Here is a 15,659-nt window from a genome sequence, read left to right as displayed (position 1 = left end):
AAATATCTACTTTAGAAAGTAGTAATTTATTCTAATAATAATGCCACTTCTCAAAGCATTTTCTTAAGTAACTCTTTGGATTTGCCATCCAGAAACTATGGTGTATTCTTTTAAATAGTCAGTATTTAATGATGACAAAATTTAATCTTAAGTAGTTGCACTTAAATTCTCCAGAAAATAAAACATCCAGGTCTGTATTTGGTGTAAAAAGTGGAATATCAAAACTGTATAATTGTATAACTAGTTTGGTAGGGAAAAATTTAATATGGTCCCTAGGGGTCCCCCACTCCCTCCACTCCTCCATCTACCCCCCACCCCACACTCCCGTGGTATATATGTCTGGTATAATTCCCTCCTCTTGAGTGTGGGTGGGATTGTGAATTTGATGGGACGTCACTCCCATGATTAGGTTACATTATATGGTAAAGGAAATTTTTGCAGATGTAGTTAAGGTACATTATGAGTTGTCTTTGAGTTAACCGAAGGGGAGATTTTTTTGTGGGTAGGCCTGACCTAATCAGATCAACTCTTAAATGATAGTTTAGAGATCAGAGACAGAAAATTCAGAAAGGTGACTTCCTCTGGCCTCAAAGAAGATGATAGTGACTATGAGTACTGTAGCTTCAAGAAACTAAATTCTGGCAAAATCTGAATGAGCGAGGCAGAAGACATTGAGCATCAGATGAGACTGCAGCCCTAGCTGACACCTTGATTTCAGCCTTATGAGATCCTGAGCAGAAACTCCTGCTAAGCTTTGTCCAGGCTTCTGACCCACGGAAGCTGCTGTAATAAATAGGTATTGTTTGAAACCACTAAGTTTGCAGTAATCCGTTGGATTGCAATAGAAAACTAATAAGGATAGATAGATAGAGAGATAGATAGATAGATAGATAGATATTTCTTAAGAAGGTGCATTTCTAAAGTAGTGTGATTGATGTTCTTGTATCAACCTAATATAATGGATTTTAAGTTTCAAGCTGGAAAAAAAATGCTTTTTGCCAGTGGTAAAAATGATTTTTACCAATGGTAAAGGAATAAATAATACAATGATGGATTAGAATATTTGACAGAAATTGAGGTCTAGCATTTCAGATGGTAGTAAAGGATCAATGAGATATAGCAATTCCAGCTATCAAATCTGGATACCAGGGCAGATGAGAATGTACAGGAAGGAAGTATATTTTTATACAAGAAGGTAGCATGGAAATATTACTAAAGAAGGAACTATTTGAAATCTGTGTCTATATGAAATCTGTGTATATATGTGTATTTACAGATACAATGAAAGACTCACAGGAGAGACTTACCATAGACTTCAGGACAAGGTAAAAAGACTGACATAGTAAAGTTAAAAGGAAGATCTGTGTTATAAAATTAGTCCAGGTTTTAGACTGTGGTAGAAAGCCTTAACAGTAACTGAAGACAAAATGAAGTTATTTTTTGGATAAAGGACTATTTCCTAAAACAATTGGCTTAGGATTCCACATGGAATTCCTACACCCATTCACGGAAACTGTAGATAAGCCAGTAATAAAAGTGATCATATCACTAAACCAAATTCAGTATCTTTTGGGAAAAACAAAGTCCAAGAAAACTTCCATAACAACTTATCAAATTTTATTAAAAATGGATATAACAAAATATAGATCTTAAAATAAATTACAATATAAAATTTATTTAATTAATAATTCATAAGAAACTGAAAGGACAGGATGCAAAGCCTCAAATTCATGTAAGCAGAATTTTGGAGCTGAGTATTCTGCATAAAACTAGGAACCATGAAAGATAGATGCACCTATCCATGAAAAGTGGAATAAGGAAATATTTATCATCAGCCCAAGGAAGCAACAATAAAGGGATATATGTTCTAAGGTTCCTGCATTGTCTGGAAAGCAGTAAATTAGTAATTTATATTAAACTTCAATAAGATAAGATTTATATTGTAATATCTAGTGTTTCTACTAAAAATAAGGTTAAACAATGTATAGCATACAACCTAGTAAAAGGGAACATGAAATAATTTTTTAGAAGTATTATTTAACCCAAAAGAAAATAAGAGAATGAAAAGGAATGTAAAACAGGAAAAATGGAAAATAACTTGTAAGAAGGTAAAATAAACTCTCAAAGGATAAAGACTGTCTTGGTGAAGGACATAACTGTGTGAATAGATATTAAATGTAAACAGGCTAAATTCTCAAAGGCAAAAACTGTCTTTAGAAGGAAGATAACTATGTAAATCGAAATAGTCTAAATGTCCATCAGTAGATGACTGGATAAATAAGATGTGGTATATTTATACAATGGAATACTATTCAGCCATAAAAATGACAACATTACACCATTTGCAGCAACATGGATGTCCCTGGAGAATGTCATTCTAAGTGAAGTAAGCCAGAAAGAGAAAGAAAAATACCGTATGAGATTGCTTATATGTGGAATCTTAAAAAAAAAATGAACATAAATACAAAACAGAAACAGACTCATTGACATAGAATACAGACTTGTGGTTGCCGGAGTCAGGAGGTGGGAAGGGACAGACTGGGAGTTTGATATTTGTAGATACTGACAGGCATATGTAGAATAGATAAACAAGATTATACTGTATAACACAGGGAAATATATACAAGATCTTGTGGTAGCTCAAAGCAAAAAAGAATGTGACCATGAATATATGTATCTTCATGTAACTGAAAAAGTATGCTCTACACTGGAAATTGACACAACATTGTAAACTGAGTATAACTCCATTAAAAAAAAAGATATATATAAATCTGGAACTGGAGGAAAGTTCACTTTAATAAATCTGAATGTCATGGGATTTCTAAGAGGTTTTTGCAGAGGAGAAAAAGGGTCTTTTAAATAAGAAAGGTAGGGAGAAACAAGAGAAAGAACGAAAAACAGGGAGACTACAATTATGGTGACTCACGATCTCAGTATTAGAGCTGTATTAATTAAAGAGTACGGCTGATTCACTGCTGCTAATGTAGAACTGCCTCCTTGCCTGCCCTGCCGGCCTCATCATTTTCCTCCCAGATTTTAAATTTCAATTCCTCTTGTAGAAGCAGTCTTCTTTTTTTTTGAACTGTTCTGAATAGGAACTTCAATTTTCTAACTGATGGAAAATAAGGAAATGTTAGGGTTAATGGAAATAATACTATAGGATGATGGTTAAATACAGATATTGTGGAGCCAAAGTACCTGGACTTGAGTCCAGTTTTTGACATCTGCCTGCTGTGTGACCTCTGGTAAGTTATCTTAGCCCTCAGTTTACTCATCTATAGAAGGAGGACTATAATATAGGGCCGTTGTTAGGATTAAATGTAAATAGAACAGTGACTGTCACAATAAATGCTTTGCAGGTATTAACTACTAATATTAGTACTATTATTATCAATGTGAAGGCTATGATATACTATTTATTCCTTGCCTGGCCTGTGGACTAGCTGGAGTCCCTATAATTGAGCAGGTAAAGCTAAAAGCTGATGAAACTATTCAACGAAGACTCCTTGGAACTTTGTCTCCAACTTCAGCTGCTTTAGGGTCTAAGTGACTTAGTATAAAATAGGGAGAGAGAGGTGTCTCTTCCTCCCACTCCTGCACTGAACTGTTCTGACATTCCAAGCACCAGAATCTTTGGGAATACTACCAGGCACCACCTCTGCGTGGACCTCATTGCTCTTGTGATAGGCAGTGGTAGCAGTGAGGTGGTGACATGAACAGCTACTACTGTTGCCAGCAGGTCTTTATAGGGACTCAGAAGGCACTGTTAAGAATTTATAATGCCCTACTTTGAGGACTTTCAGAACAGAAATGGGGAGGATTTTGAGAGGGGAATAAATTCCTATATTATGATGATGGAATAATCATGCTGGCAGTTATTTGCTTACCCTGAAGTTTGGCATCAAAGAGGACAATCCTTTCTTGCAACCCACATCCCTTTGTGACAATACTGACAAGAAACTAATGGGCCAGATGGTCCAGAGATTGGGCTTACAATCACAATATTGCATTCTTATATTTCTCTACGATTAGAAGTGAATGACTAATATTAAAATAATCAGAAGAATCCCAGCAGCCTTTGAATAGTTGTTAAATACTTATGGTAGTAATTTAAACTGTGTGATGAATTTTAGTGAGTACTGTTTCAATCAATCAAATTTATAATGTCTCCGCTTATCTCAATATAAGCCATGCAAGTCCCCTGCCAATTATTTTTTTCTCTTTTGGAAGGCACCTGAGACCCATTTTACTCTCACTTCTCTGTATCTTATTATCCTACTGTCCTATCCATAGCTTGTTGGGCCACTGATAGGTACTTTCCCATCCACAGGCTTGCCAGTGGCTTATGAGGTTACCTAGCTTGAGAGTTCTACCCAACAGGGGTGTCCTATACAGGGTAGCAATAAAATTAAACTTTTGGGGGAATTGAATATTTCATACAGAGAAAGTCTGCAGAAAGTAGTGTGGGAGACACATAGAGGAAGTTAACAGAAGCCATGAGGGGTGAGGAGGAGGGTAGAGGTAGGTTAGGCAATATGGAGTAGAAAGAGGAAAGAGACACAGAAGGAAAGAGGAGGTTACTAAGTCGAAAAATGTGGCAGTCTACTTTAGTTGTTCTGAAGTCACAGAGAGCAATGCATGATCTTCTAATTCTCCTTGTGCTCTCCTGGAATGGTTTTATCTCCTTTCTTAACTTTCTATGTATCCAGTTATGAGCTCTGTCACCTGAAACACAAATGCATTGTTGTTCCTTGCAAACTGAAAGATCTTAACACCCTCATTTCCAGCATTAATTTAACAAACCACGTGTGTGGGTTTAACTTCCATGTGGGACAGTTTAGCTTTGCCAGCTTCTGTGATCACCTTCTCACACACAATGACTAGGAAACACATCTAGTTGTTACAAGAAAGAAGAGTTCAATAGTACGTAAGAACTAGTGCAAACCTGTCATCAACGCTGATAAAACAAATCTAACCTGAAGACCAATAGTGACTTTTTAACATGAAAACTCCCCTTTCTTCCCCTAAATTACTAGAGAAAAGCAGATAATAAATACATATATGTTAAAACCATAAAGTTTAATTCTTTCTACCATTTACTAGGTAAATTTCACATAATTTACTTTCCTAACCCTACCAGAATCCTGTGGAGTTGGGAGGGATAAGAATGGATAATTTCCTAAAAGGATGCAAGTGCTGTTACCAGAATACAGGGGAAGGTATGCCAACGGACAAAAATAATGGACAACCCTTAAACGACTCAGTTGAAGAAAGCAAAATATATTTGATTAAATATTACATTCCAGTAAAATCTGTAAATACCATATAGCAATCTGAAAATGGTTATAAAACAGTTTTAAGTAAAAAAGATGAAGTATTAAATTACAGGTATGATGAGGTTGAAACTTTGGAATATGGAAAAAAATAACCTTTTGCATTGTTGGTGGTGGGATAACGGGTTAGGGTTAGTTAATAAAGTCATTAGTATATTTGTAAAAATATTTGACAGTAAACAAAATGCATTCATTGTAAAAGAAAGACATCTCATTCTGCATTTAAGAAGAGAATTCCTTTTTTTTCTTTACCCGAGAATTTGCTTTCCAAGTAACTGTTTCTGGGCACTGGGCAGTGTTTATGAGATCTGCAGATCTTTCCTCCTGGCTGTTTATGGCTCTTCCCCCAGGTTGAAGAGCTTGGTGACCGTGGGCAGTGTCATGGCTGTTACTGCAGAAACACTGCCAATGTGACATGACTGCTGCCACATGCCACCACTCACCACTGCCATCAGTTTCTGAGTAGCCTAGGTGGTCTGCAGGGAGGTTCCACCTCTGCCAGAGCTGAAGTCCAGTGATCCATCCTGGATGCTGTTTGCCACAGTTTTAAACCTGGGTGGATCCTCAGAGAGCAGGAAGGCCATTCCTCTTCCCAGTGCTATGCTCTGTCTAGGGCAGACTTGGACAGAAAATGTGATGACAGCAACACAACAATAACAAAATACAGCTGCTTGGATGCCAGTGTTTTAGCTCTGCTGTGTCTATACTCATCCTCACACATCCATTTTCTCCATGGCACGTGACTACCTTTCATTTTTTCAAAGGAAATAATCAACCATTTTACACACTTGTGAACATAGAAAAGATCGGCTAGAAGATATAATTGTGATTATAATGACAGTTGTGGATGAGAAAAATTTGGAGGAGGGGCTGTTCGTGTCAAGCTTTCCACACTAAGTATATGTTATTTTATAATTGTGTTGGGGGGTTATTATTCTGTATAAGAACTACTAAGGAACTAGAAGATTGGAAAGAGGCATATATGTGGTTTGTATAAAAACAGTCCCAATTATAGTAACACATGGAAACTAACTACCCTCTATGCCTGACCATCACACAGCTCGATATTCTCAAATATGTTAAAGCTTGTTTCATTTTATCATGCCAGCAAACTGTATCTTTTCTATCTTCCTAACTTGGTATTTGCATATATTTACATATCATCCCAGGTCATATGGTCCCCTATTCAAGTATTTAGTTCATCGAAATACTAGTCTTTCAACTTAAATACCAGGCAGGGTAACCAACTGTCCCAATTCCTCAGAGACTGAAGGAGATATATGATTTGTAGTGCCAAAGCCTTTACCAACTTTATTCCAATCCACATAAGTTTGCCTTCAAGGAATTCTTTTTGCATTTAAATTTAACATACACTCATAGTTCTAAGTAGTTTATTTAACATATATTCTGTGTTAGGGGATAGTTTGCAACTTTCTTGAGGGTCAGAGCCACATCTCTTTAATTTTTATATTTCCTAATACTTAGAGTGTTAGTGTTTAATAAATGAACCTAAGAATTTTTAAATTTTACTTATCGCTTCAAACATTACACAATTTTTCTTCCTTGGTTTAATTAAGTAAAACAATTAAGTTTAATGGTTATGAGTGTGAATTTTGTTTTAGGTCATCTTGGTTCAATTTCCCACCCAGTCAGTATTGACTCTGTGAGCATGGGCAAGTTAATTAGTCTCTCTGAGCCACAATTTTTTAAATCTATAAAATGGGGATAAAAATAGTATCTACTTTCCAAGGATATTAGATGGATTAAGTAAAATACTCACTAAGTGTGTGGTGTTTTGTCTAGCACACAGCACACAATTAGTTCTTATGTTGTATTTGTTAATAATTGATTGCAAATCAATTCACTGTGTTCGTCCATGCATTGTTTCTTTCAGGAGGTTTATGTCATCCCAGGCAAAAGCAGTCATTAAAACTACTGAAGATTATTTGCAACCTCAGTTTGGCCTAAACAGACTTTTGCATTCAGTGGCAGTATCAGAAGGGTCAGGACTTCAAGATTGCTCCACACATCAAACAGCATCAGATCATAGTGATGATGAAATATCAGATCCAGATAGCTACAAATCAAACAGTAAAAACAATTCTTGTTTTATATCAGCATCCAAGAGAAACAGACCTGTCACTGCTCCAGTGGGTCAACTGAGGTAATCAAAGCGGTTCTCTGTTCTTTTTAACTGACTGTTGGAGCCTTTTCTTTTGAGCAAAATTTATAGTGATTCAGCTGACTATTTCGACATTAAAATGTAACATCTCTCTAGGGTTTTGTTTCTGTTTTTGTTTTGTTTACCTTTTTCCTTTGAAAGGATCTGAGTAGTATGTTGCTAATTACACTTGTGGAAAACATGAGATACACTTGAACCTGGATAATATGAAACTCTGAAATTAATAGTTGAAGCAGAATCAGGCTAAGGCCATCAAATATCTTGGTTTACCAAATATTTGTTTAAAAATAGAAATGCATAGTTTGGATATTAACCAATATTTGAAATAAAACCAAATTGAAATGAACTTATAAAACCATTTTGTGTATATGTCTTCACATCAGGGCTGTTATTATAAACTGTTAACCTAAGAGTTTATGGGTAGAAGAAACTGTTGATAAAAATAAAAATGAAACCAAGAAACATACATTATTTTCATATGTTCGAATAGGTGGATATATTGTGATTTTAATTTACTTTACATTTTTATTTTAAAATGTTTACTTTGCTACTGTAGCATAAGGAATTAACAGGGATAGTTAGAGGACTCTGAGATACAAAATATGACATGTTAGTCATCTACCATGTGCTTTTGCTGAGAAAAATAGTAAGGATTGAAACTGATTTTGACTGAAGATGAAACTTAGAAATACTCTCTTATTGCCCCCAAGCAATCTAAAATGAAAGCAATAAAACTGACTTAAGAATAAAAAATTCAGTTATGATCTATTTGAAGTTCAAATCTTTTTTAAAAAATCAAAGAAATTCTATAAACATCAAAACTTAAGGGAAAATCTTAGCCATTTACTATTTCATGATGGTAAGACCATATTACTATTTTTTGCTATTAGAATATAGCATATATATATATAATTTTTAAATGAGTATTGTGATGTTTTATAAGTAAAAAGATTTAAGTGGTTTATTCTGAGATATGTGTTTTACATGAGAAGTTTTGGCGAATGTCCTGTATTAAATTTTTAAAAATATTTAAATACATATGGGCAATCTTATCCTATAAAAAGTGTTTTTTTTGAGGAATACTTAGAAAAAATCCTTAGTGCTTATATCTGTAGAAAATATCCAGGATAATATTTACTTAATTGTTTCTACTAATTAACATGAATCATTTGTTGTGTGTTTTTTCTTTCAGAGTTGCAGAGTTCTCTTCTTTAAAATTTAAGTCAGACCAGAATTGGCATAGATTGTCTCAAAGACACAAACTTCCGCCCAGAGTGATTAGAGTAACAGCTTACAAAAATGGATCTAGAACAGTCTTTGCCAAAGTTACTGTACCAACCATCACCTTGGTAACTAGCATCCAAAAGTTTTCAGTGCTTTATTTCTTCCCTTACTCTCTTTATATACAAAAAAGAGAAGGATGACATTTACTGTTTAAAAATTTTCTTCCTAGTAATCTGAATCTGTACATTGCTTATGTTGTATATACATAGATCTCACAGGCATTTCCTTCTTTTCCTTTTTTAAATCAATATATAACTAATTATTTAATTAAACAGATACAATGGCTCTATACCTTGTAGCATTTTTAAAATGGTGGAACATTCAAGGACTAGAATTAGACAATCAAATATTCTCAGTGTTGTGATTTACCTTTTGTATTTGTGTATTTTCATCTGCTAGAAAAAAAATATTGGTGGAATTATTGAGTTACTTAACTTGGCAGGCGGCTCCGTAGGTTTCTGTTTTGATCATTGCACCTTTTGTTTAGTGGAAATGTGTTACTTTCTTTGTCGTAAATCCCTTTCTCTTACCTCTTGCTGTCTTTTAGCTGCTGGAGGAGTGTACGGAAAAGCTGAATCTGAACATGGCCGCACGACGAGTGTTCTTGGCAGACGGCACTGAAGCCCTCAAACCTGAAGATATACCCCATGAAGCCGACGTTTATGTTTCAACGGGAGAGCCCTTTTCAGATCCATTCAAAAAAGTTAAAGGTAAAAAAGAAAAAAAAAAAGAAAAAAAAAAAACACCCTACCCCCACACATGGTAAATTGCTTAAGGGGTGCAATTAAAAAATGATTTTCATCCTGTCTTTTTTGCATGGTTTAACAAAACTAATGTTTACGCATTTACAGCTCAGTAAGAGGATAATGTGCTTAATGAAAGAAAAATCCACTGACAGCCACGTTTATTGCCCTTCATTAGCATTGGTGCTTAATTTAATATAGATCTGAATAGACATTAGGGAGCCTGCAGGAGGTTAAATGGTGAAAATATAATAAATTAAATCAGAGATTATTGAATTTACTGTTTAGTTTCTGTGACACCCAACAGACATAATTCATTAGACTTATTCTCTCAGAAAATAGTCCAAAGTTTCAAGTATCATTTATTCATTTACACTCTTGGTCTTTTTTCAGATGGCATTAACATAATTATGAAAATGTGACCAGTAATGAACATATAATTCTTATATACATGTGATTTTCCTAATAAAATTTTTCATGAGGTAAATGCTACAGCTTTACTTTTGGCCTTGAGATATATATAGTATATTATATATATTTTACATGTATACAAAATATGTTGTAGTAACATAAGTTTTATGCAAAATATAAATATTTCAGTTTTAAACATATTTGCAGGTGAGGTCTTTTTAAAAATTCCCTTTTTTCCAACATTTCAGAAATTAGAGATTTTCTAAGATAAAAAATTTTTTTCTTCAGTGGGAAAGAATACATTTTAAGGGAGAAATAAAAGTACCACTATCGGGAGAATATTCTTCCAAGCATGTCATACCCAGAGTCTGTTATCAAGTGCTATATATGGTAATCACATTTAAATGACATAAGAACTTTGCCATACAAATTCAGTGTATCTAACTGCTATATTCTCCTGTGCATTTTATACCCTTATTAGAAGTTTTTTTTTTCTGCAACTGCTGAAAAGCCAGTAAACCAAAGGCAAGTCTAGGCAGTAATTGCATAAGTAGAAGAAAAGTAATTCCAGAGTTCGTTACAGAAGAAGTGATGAAAACTCTTCCTCTGTTAATGTTATTATATAAAATACTAGGATTTCCATCTCTTTAAGAACACTTGCTCATCAGGAAATAAATAATTCCTTGAATTCAATAGAAAGTTCCGGGTGATTTGGCCCTGGTAAAGAAACTTGTTGCTACAGTGCTCAGTGAAAATGACCCATATGGTAGTGTAGACCTATATATTTTTCAAATTTTGCTGTAACTTTAAAATATGCTGCCTTTATTTTGTATTCATTGAATCTTCTGCTTCTGTAATAGCATGAGTCTTTGTGGGTAAATGTTTCTGTGACTTTTTAATATTTAGATACATATATAATGAATGCTTCCTTAAGATCCTTGATTATTTTTATTAATAAGAAGGACTTGCCTTTCTTATGATAATGGTATTATAGAAGAGATATATGAAAATGATTTACAGCTAAGCTTCTTAGAAAATCTCCTGGACATGTATGTCTAAAATAACAATATTATACACATCACTAAGCTTGGTGGATGATTTTTAAATGTACAAGCTAATTTCCTCCTACTTTTTGTTTTCTCCTCTATCCTTTTAAAGCCAAGTCTAGAACAAAAAACTTCTCTGCTTTGTCTGCATATCTTTGGCTGTGTTTCACTGTGACATGCACTGCTGTTCTTTTAGCACCAAAATGTTGGCACACACTCCTGAAAATTTCACACCATCTCTTGCTGGATCAGCAAGCTTAACCCACCAAAATCTGGTGTTGTGCAATGGTTTTTGACTGATAATCAATCTTTATGCTGCTCGACAGTTGTTGCTGGGACACGGAGTAGAGCAGGTGGCAGATGTGCCTTGTCTTTTGAGAAAAGAAATTGTAGGTGAGCTTGGACACAGACTAGCATATCACATGTCCATTAAAAAGACTTAAGATAAGTGTAACGGGGAAAAAGCCACTCATCTAAGTTAAGCTCATAGATAAGCCTATAAGCCTAAAGCCTGATATTTGGTTTCTTTCAAAACAAGAATACAAATGCAAATAAATATTATATTTTATGTAAATATACACATATTTGGTAATTTTTAACTTAAATAATTTGAGAGGGATATGGGGAGATTTTATATATATATATATATTTTATAATATATATATATATATCACCTACATATTCACACATACTTTTTCAAGTCAGGTTAAAATTACCTTTCTTGTGTGAGTTTTATAGATAATCAATAATTTACCAACTTGTTGTCATGCTTGTACCATAAAAATAAAACATATGACTAGCTTTGAAGGTGGTAGATAAATTTAGATTGAGGAGACATTCTCAGAAGTTGGAAAATTGTATTTTCTAAAGGTAAATAGGAGGAAAATGCCTGGCAGAATTTGGTGTACTGTTGTATCTTTCCAAATGAGCATGAATATTTTATGTACAATTAACCAACGGGCATTAGATTTAGTAACTGGTCATTATTTTAAAATACTGGTTTTCATTCATTAAGCAAACATTCATTGAGAGCCTACTATGTTCCAGGTACTAGGCCAGATCAGAGGCAGATTTAAAAAAGGAACTCATAGTCTGATTTCTCTTTTCTCATTATTCCATCTCTGATTTTAAATTAAAAAAAAATTTTAAACCAAAACATTGGGTCCTTCAAAGGAAAAGTTACTTTATTTCCATCACAGGAAGGCCAAATAAGTCTATATTTTAGGAATTATATTTTCATACTTCATTGTTTTCTTATTCTTTGAAAAAGCAGTGTAGATAGTAGAAATTGCCTTAGAATTATTTCCAGATTTACTAAGGTAGAAAAAGACCTGCGGAACATCTCTGATTTTTAACCAGTTTACTACCCCTTTTGAGCATCGCTGTTGACAACCAATGGCACAGGATTTAATAGAAAGCGGGAGAGCTATTCATCACATACCTCCAAACACAAAGCTTTCATAAAGAGGTCAAACCAAGGTCAAGACTGACGTGAAGCATTCCCTGTTGAAAATGCAATATTAGAATAATTCTTACATTTGAAGTTGAACGCCTAAGCAGAAAGATTAATCGTGTGTGGGAAAAACAGGAAGAATTTTTAAAAAGACTGTTGATGAAGATCAACTGTCTTATTAAGTCTTATAATTCTGACATTTGAAGATTCTGAGATTTATTAATGATTCCACTAGAACTGCAAAGATGTAGTTAATGAATTGTTTGAAGAAGCATTTTTAAAGTTTTCAGATTCACGGTCATGCAGTTTAGGTTTTATCCAGTCTGCTTAATGGTGGCACAGTGAAGATTCCTGCATCAGATTCATCGGGTTCATGAGCAACTTTATAACTGCTTGGAGCTGTAGGCAATGTAAACCTAGTATAAGAAATGGTTCCTGCCCTGTAATTGATTAAATGTCTTAAAGAAAATGAGGGAGAAAAACTGTTTGGACCCAACTCATTAAGTCCAGGTTGCATTGTATGGAGTTCTGATTGTTTAAAATTGTTTTTAGTTTTATATTTCTATTCTTTCCTATATATCCTATTCTACTATTTGACTTTCAGAGTTATCATTTACAGTGATTCATTTCAGTCCGGAGTTTTGTTAACCAGAAGTGAAACTGAGTATTATGAATAGGATTTTTACATCTTTTATATACTGTATTGTGAAAATGTAGTCACAGAAAAAAAATCCATGAAAAGAATTCTTGATACCACACCTAAGATCTAAATTTAAACCTTGAGATCTGCTAACTGCCATGTGATCTACAAAATGAAATAATTTGCTGTGACAGCTTGTGATTGACAAGAATATGTGTGAGCACATTTAAAATAGGCCATCTTTTCATGTAGAAGTAAATGTCAGTGAAATGATGGATTCTCATCATTTTAATTATTGATGATTTGGAAATATTTCAATTCCACGACACACAAGACACATTCTAAATAACAGCGTAACACTTTTTCTCCTATCTGCGTCAATAATGAAATGTTCTGTCATATTTTGTTTTTCAAAAAATGCATTAGTTTAATGAACCTGGATTCATGCATTATATTCTGTTCCATTATATGTCTCCTGAATTTGTTGATTTTTAAAGGGTTGTGTTCAAAGCACAAGTTTCAAGGAGTGACCCAGTACCCACATCACACCTTGCTGTTCTTGTTACTGGATCTCAAGACAGCGTTCTAGTGCTGTACACACCACTGGCTGCTTTGATCCTGCCAAAGCCAATACTAGGCTTTGTGAGCCTCACATATAGGGTGACACTACTTAATTTGGGCAGCTACAGCAGGAGGGTGGATGTTCCCAAATTCTCTATTGTTTGAATAGTATATGTTTTAGGTGAGATGGTCAGTCCAGCTCATCGCCCATTTAGCTGCATATACTCAAAAGCAGGAAAATACTATGTACAGAAAAAAAATTCCCTTCTGAGACAGCACAGGATTCTTTTATCTGTTTCTACAAGTCAGGGTAAAACTGTAAGTGTATATTTTATGTATTTCCTTATCTAAAACTTTTAAACCTATAAATAAGTATGTACAGTATCTTTGCTTTATAAATAGATGTAGGTCTGAAGATGCAAGAGATGGATATCCCCCGCCAAAAAAAAAAATCCTTAGCCAATAGGAAAATTTAGAGCATGCATGTGGCAGCATCTCCTTATATTGTCAAAATATCGAATTGAAAAGATCCAAATTTTTAACATCTTCATGAATTGTTGAATTGTATATATTGTATATATGTACATAGTCTGCACTATGTATATATGTATGCCTGCAAATCTATAACTGTGCTGATAATTTGAATACCTTCTGCATGCCATGCACTTGGCACGTGCTTGAAGTGTATTACACTTTCTCCTTACAACACCTGAGTTAGTGCTACAAGTCCACAGTCTCTTGTATGTAATTCCAAAATCCAAAATTGTAGATGAGTGAACAATTTTTTTCATAACTCATTTGATAGCAGAAACTTATTTAGTATAAATATTTGATGTTTTGTTGAAAATAATTAATGTGTTTGATTATGGGCTGCTACCCTAGACCTTTCTGGACACATTACATAATATTTGATATATGTACCATATTAACATTTTTGAAATGTCTGTTTATGGAATCACATCTAACCTAAAGGGTTTGAGGGAAGGTCTTTCTGTCACAGTTGCAAAGAAATCTGATAAATTAATTCTTACTAGGATATTAACTCAGAAGTGTTACAAATTGCTGTCTTTATTACCTTCAGTTGTTTGCTACTTGGGTAAAAGTGGATAGAGAGACTATCTCCCTGACTAGAGCTGAGAGTATGTGGGAGATAATTTAAAAATGTTGGTTCCCTGTCTAAGGAGGCAGAGAATAGTTAAAGAGAGAGCATTCATTCATTCGGTCATTTCCTCAAGAAATATTTATTGAGTCCCTTCAATGTGCCAGGCATTGCTTGAAGCCTTTAGGGTGTGGTGTGAGCAAGACAGAGGTATCATGGAGCTTAGGTTCTAATACGATGGAAGGAGCAATAGACATAAACACATGGAGAACTAAGGAAATTGTTTATTGACAGTGTTATGTGTTATAAAGGAAATAAAAAGAGTGGTATCGTAAGAACAAATAATATCATGGAAACAAAAGGAGAGAATTTAAAAACTGAAATAGGCATTTGCGGTGACCTTTAAATCAAATCTTTTAGGCAGTTGTCTACTTACCCTGCCTGTTACTTCATCTGAGAATTCATTTATATATTCTATATGTACTCTTTCAGGGGTTTTTCCTTCCAAGCGATTCCTTTTTGCGCTTTCAGACATCTGTTAGGAGAGGCATGAGAAATGCATTATTATCTAGTGGGAAGAACACTAGGCTTGAATGCAGATGATCTTGCAAGATTCTAGTCCCTGTTATATGACCTTGGGCTGATTGGTCTACACTTCAGTATCCTTACCTATAAAATAGAGGTCATAATGTCTTAAAGGATTATTGGATATTATCTTATTTTTCTAAAAAAAAAAAAAAGATAAATTATTTGAAAATTAAATGCCTGTAAACCCTAGTCTAAACAGAACACTGGGAATAGCATTTCATAAACATAACTAAGATTCCAAATGCTATTAAGATCCCAAGGCTATTAATCAGAGCCCTGTGTCTACTCTTACCTTCCCAGAGTAGCTGCCTGGGTTCAG

At 34.3% G+C, this 15,659-nt stretch overlaps 1 protein-coding gene across 8 annotated transcripts in view; it reads left to right on the top strand.

Annotated features, from left to right (window-relative positions):
- DCDC1 (doublecortin domain containing 1) overlaps positions 1-15,659 on the top strand; it is a 382,148-nt gene that overhangs the window by 28,596 nt on the left and 337,893 nt on the right. For all 8 annotated transcript variants that reach the window (XM_072969711.1, XM_072969714.1, XM_072969715.1 and 5 more), the window contains exons 3-5: positions 7,228-7,497; positions 8,708-8,864; positions 9,347-9,509. In XM_072969711.1, the coding sequence (XP_072825812.1) occupies positions 7,228-7,497; positions 8,708-8,864; positions 9,347-9,509 (590 nt within the window). The remainder of the gene's footprint in view (positions 1-7,227; positions 7,498-8,707; positions 8,865-9,346; positions 9,510-15,659) is intronic.

This window comes from Vicugna pacos, chromosome 10 (genome assembly GCF_048564905.1).
Source record: "Vicugna pacos chromosome 10, VicPac4, whole genome shotgun sequence".
Taxonomy (NCBI): Eukaryota; Metazoa; Chordata; class Mammalia; order Artiodactyla; family Camelidae; genus Vicugna; species Vicugna pacos.
The sequence above is the reverse complement of the archived record's forward strand: the minus strand, read 5'-3'. Positions and strand labels throughout refer to the sequence as shown.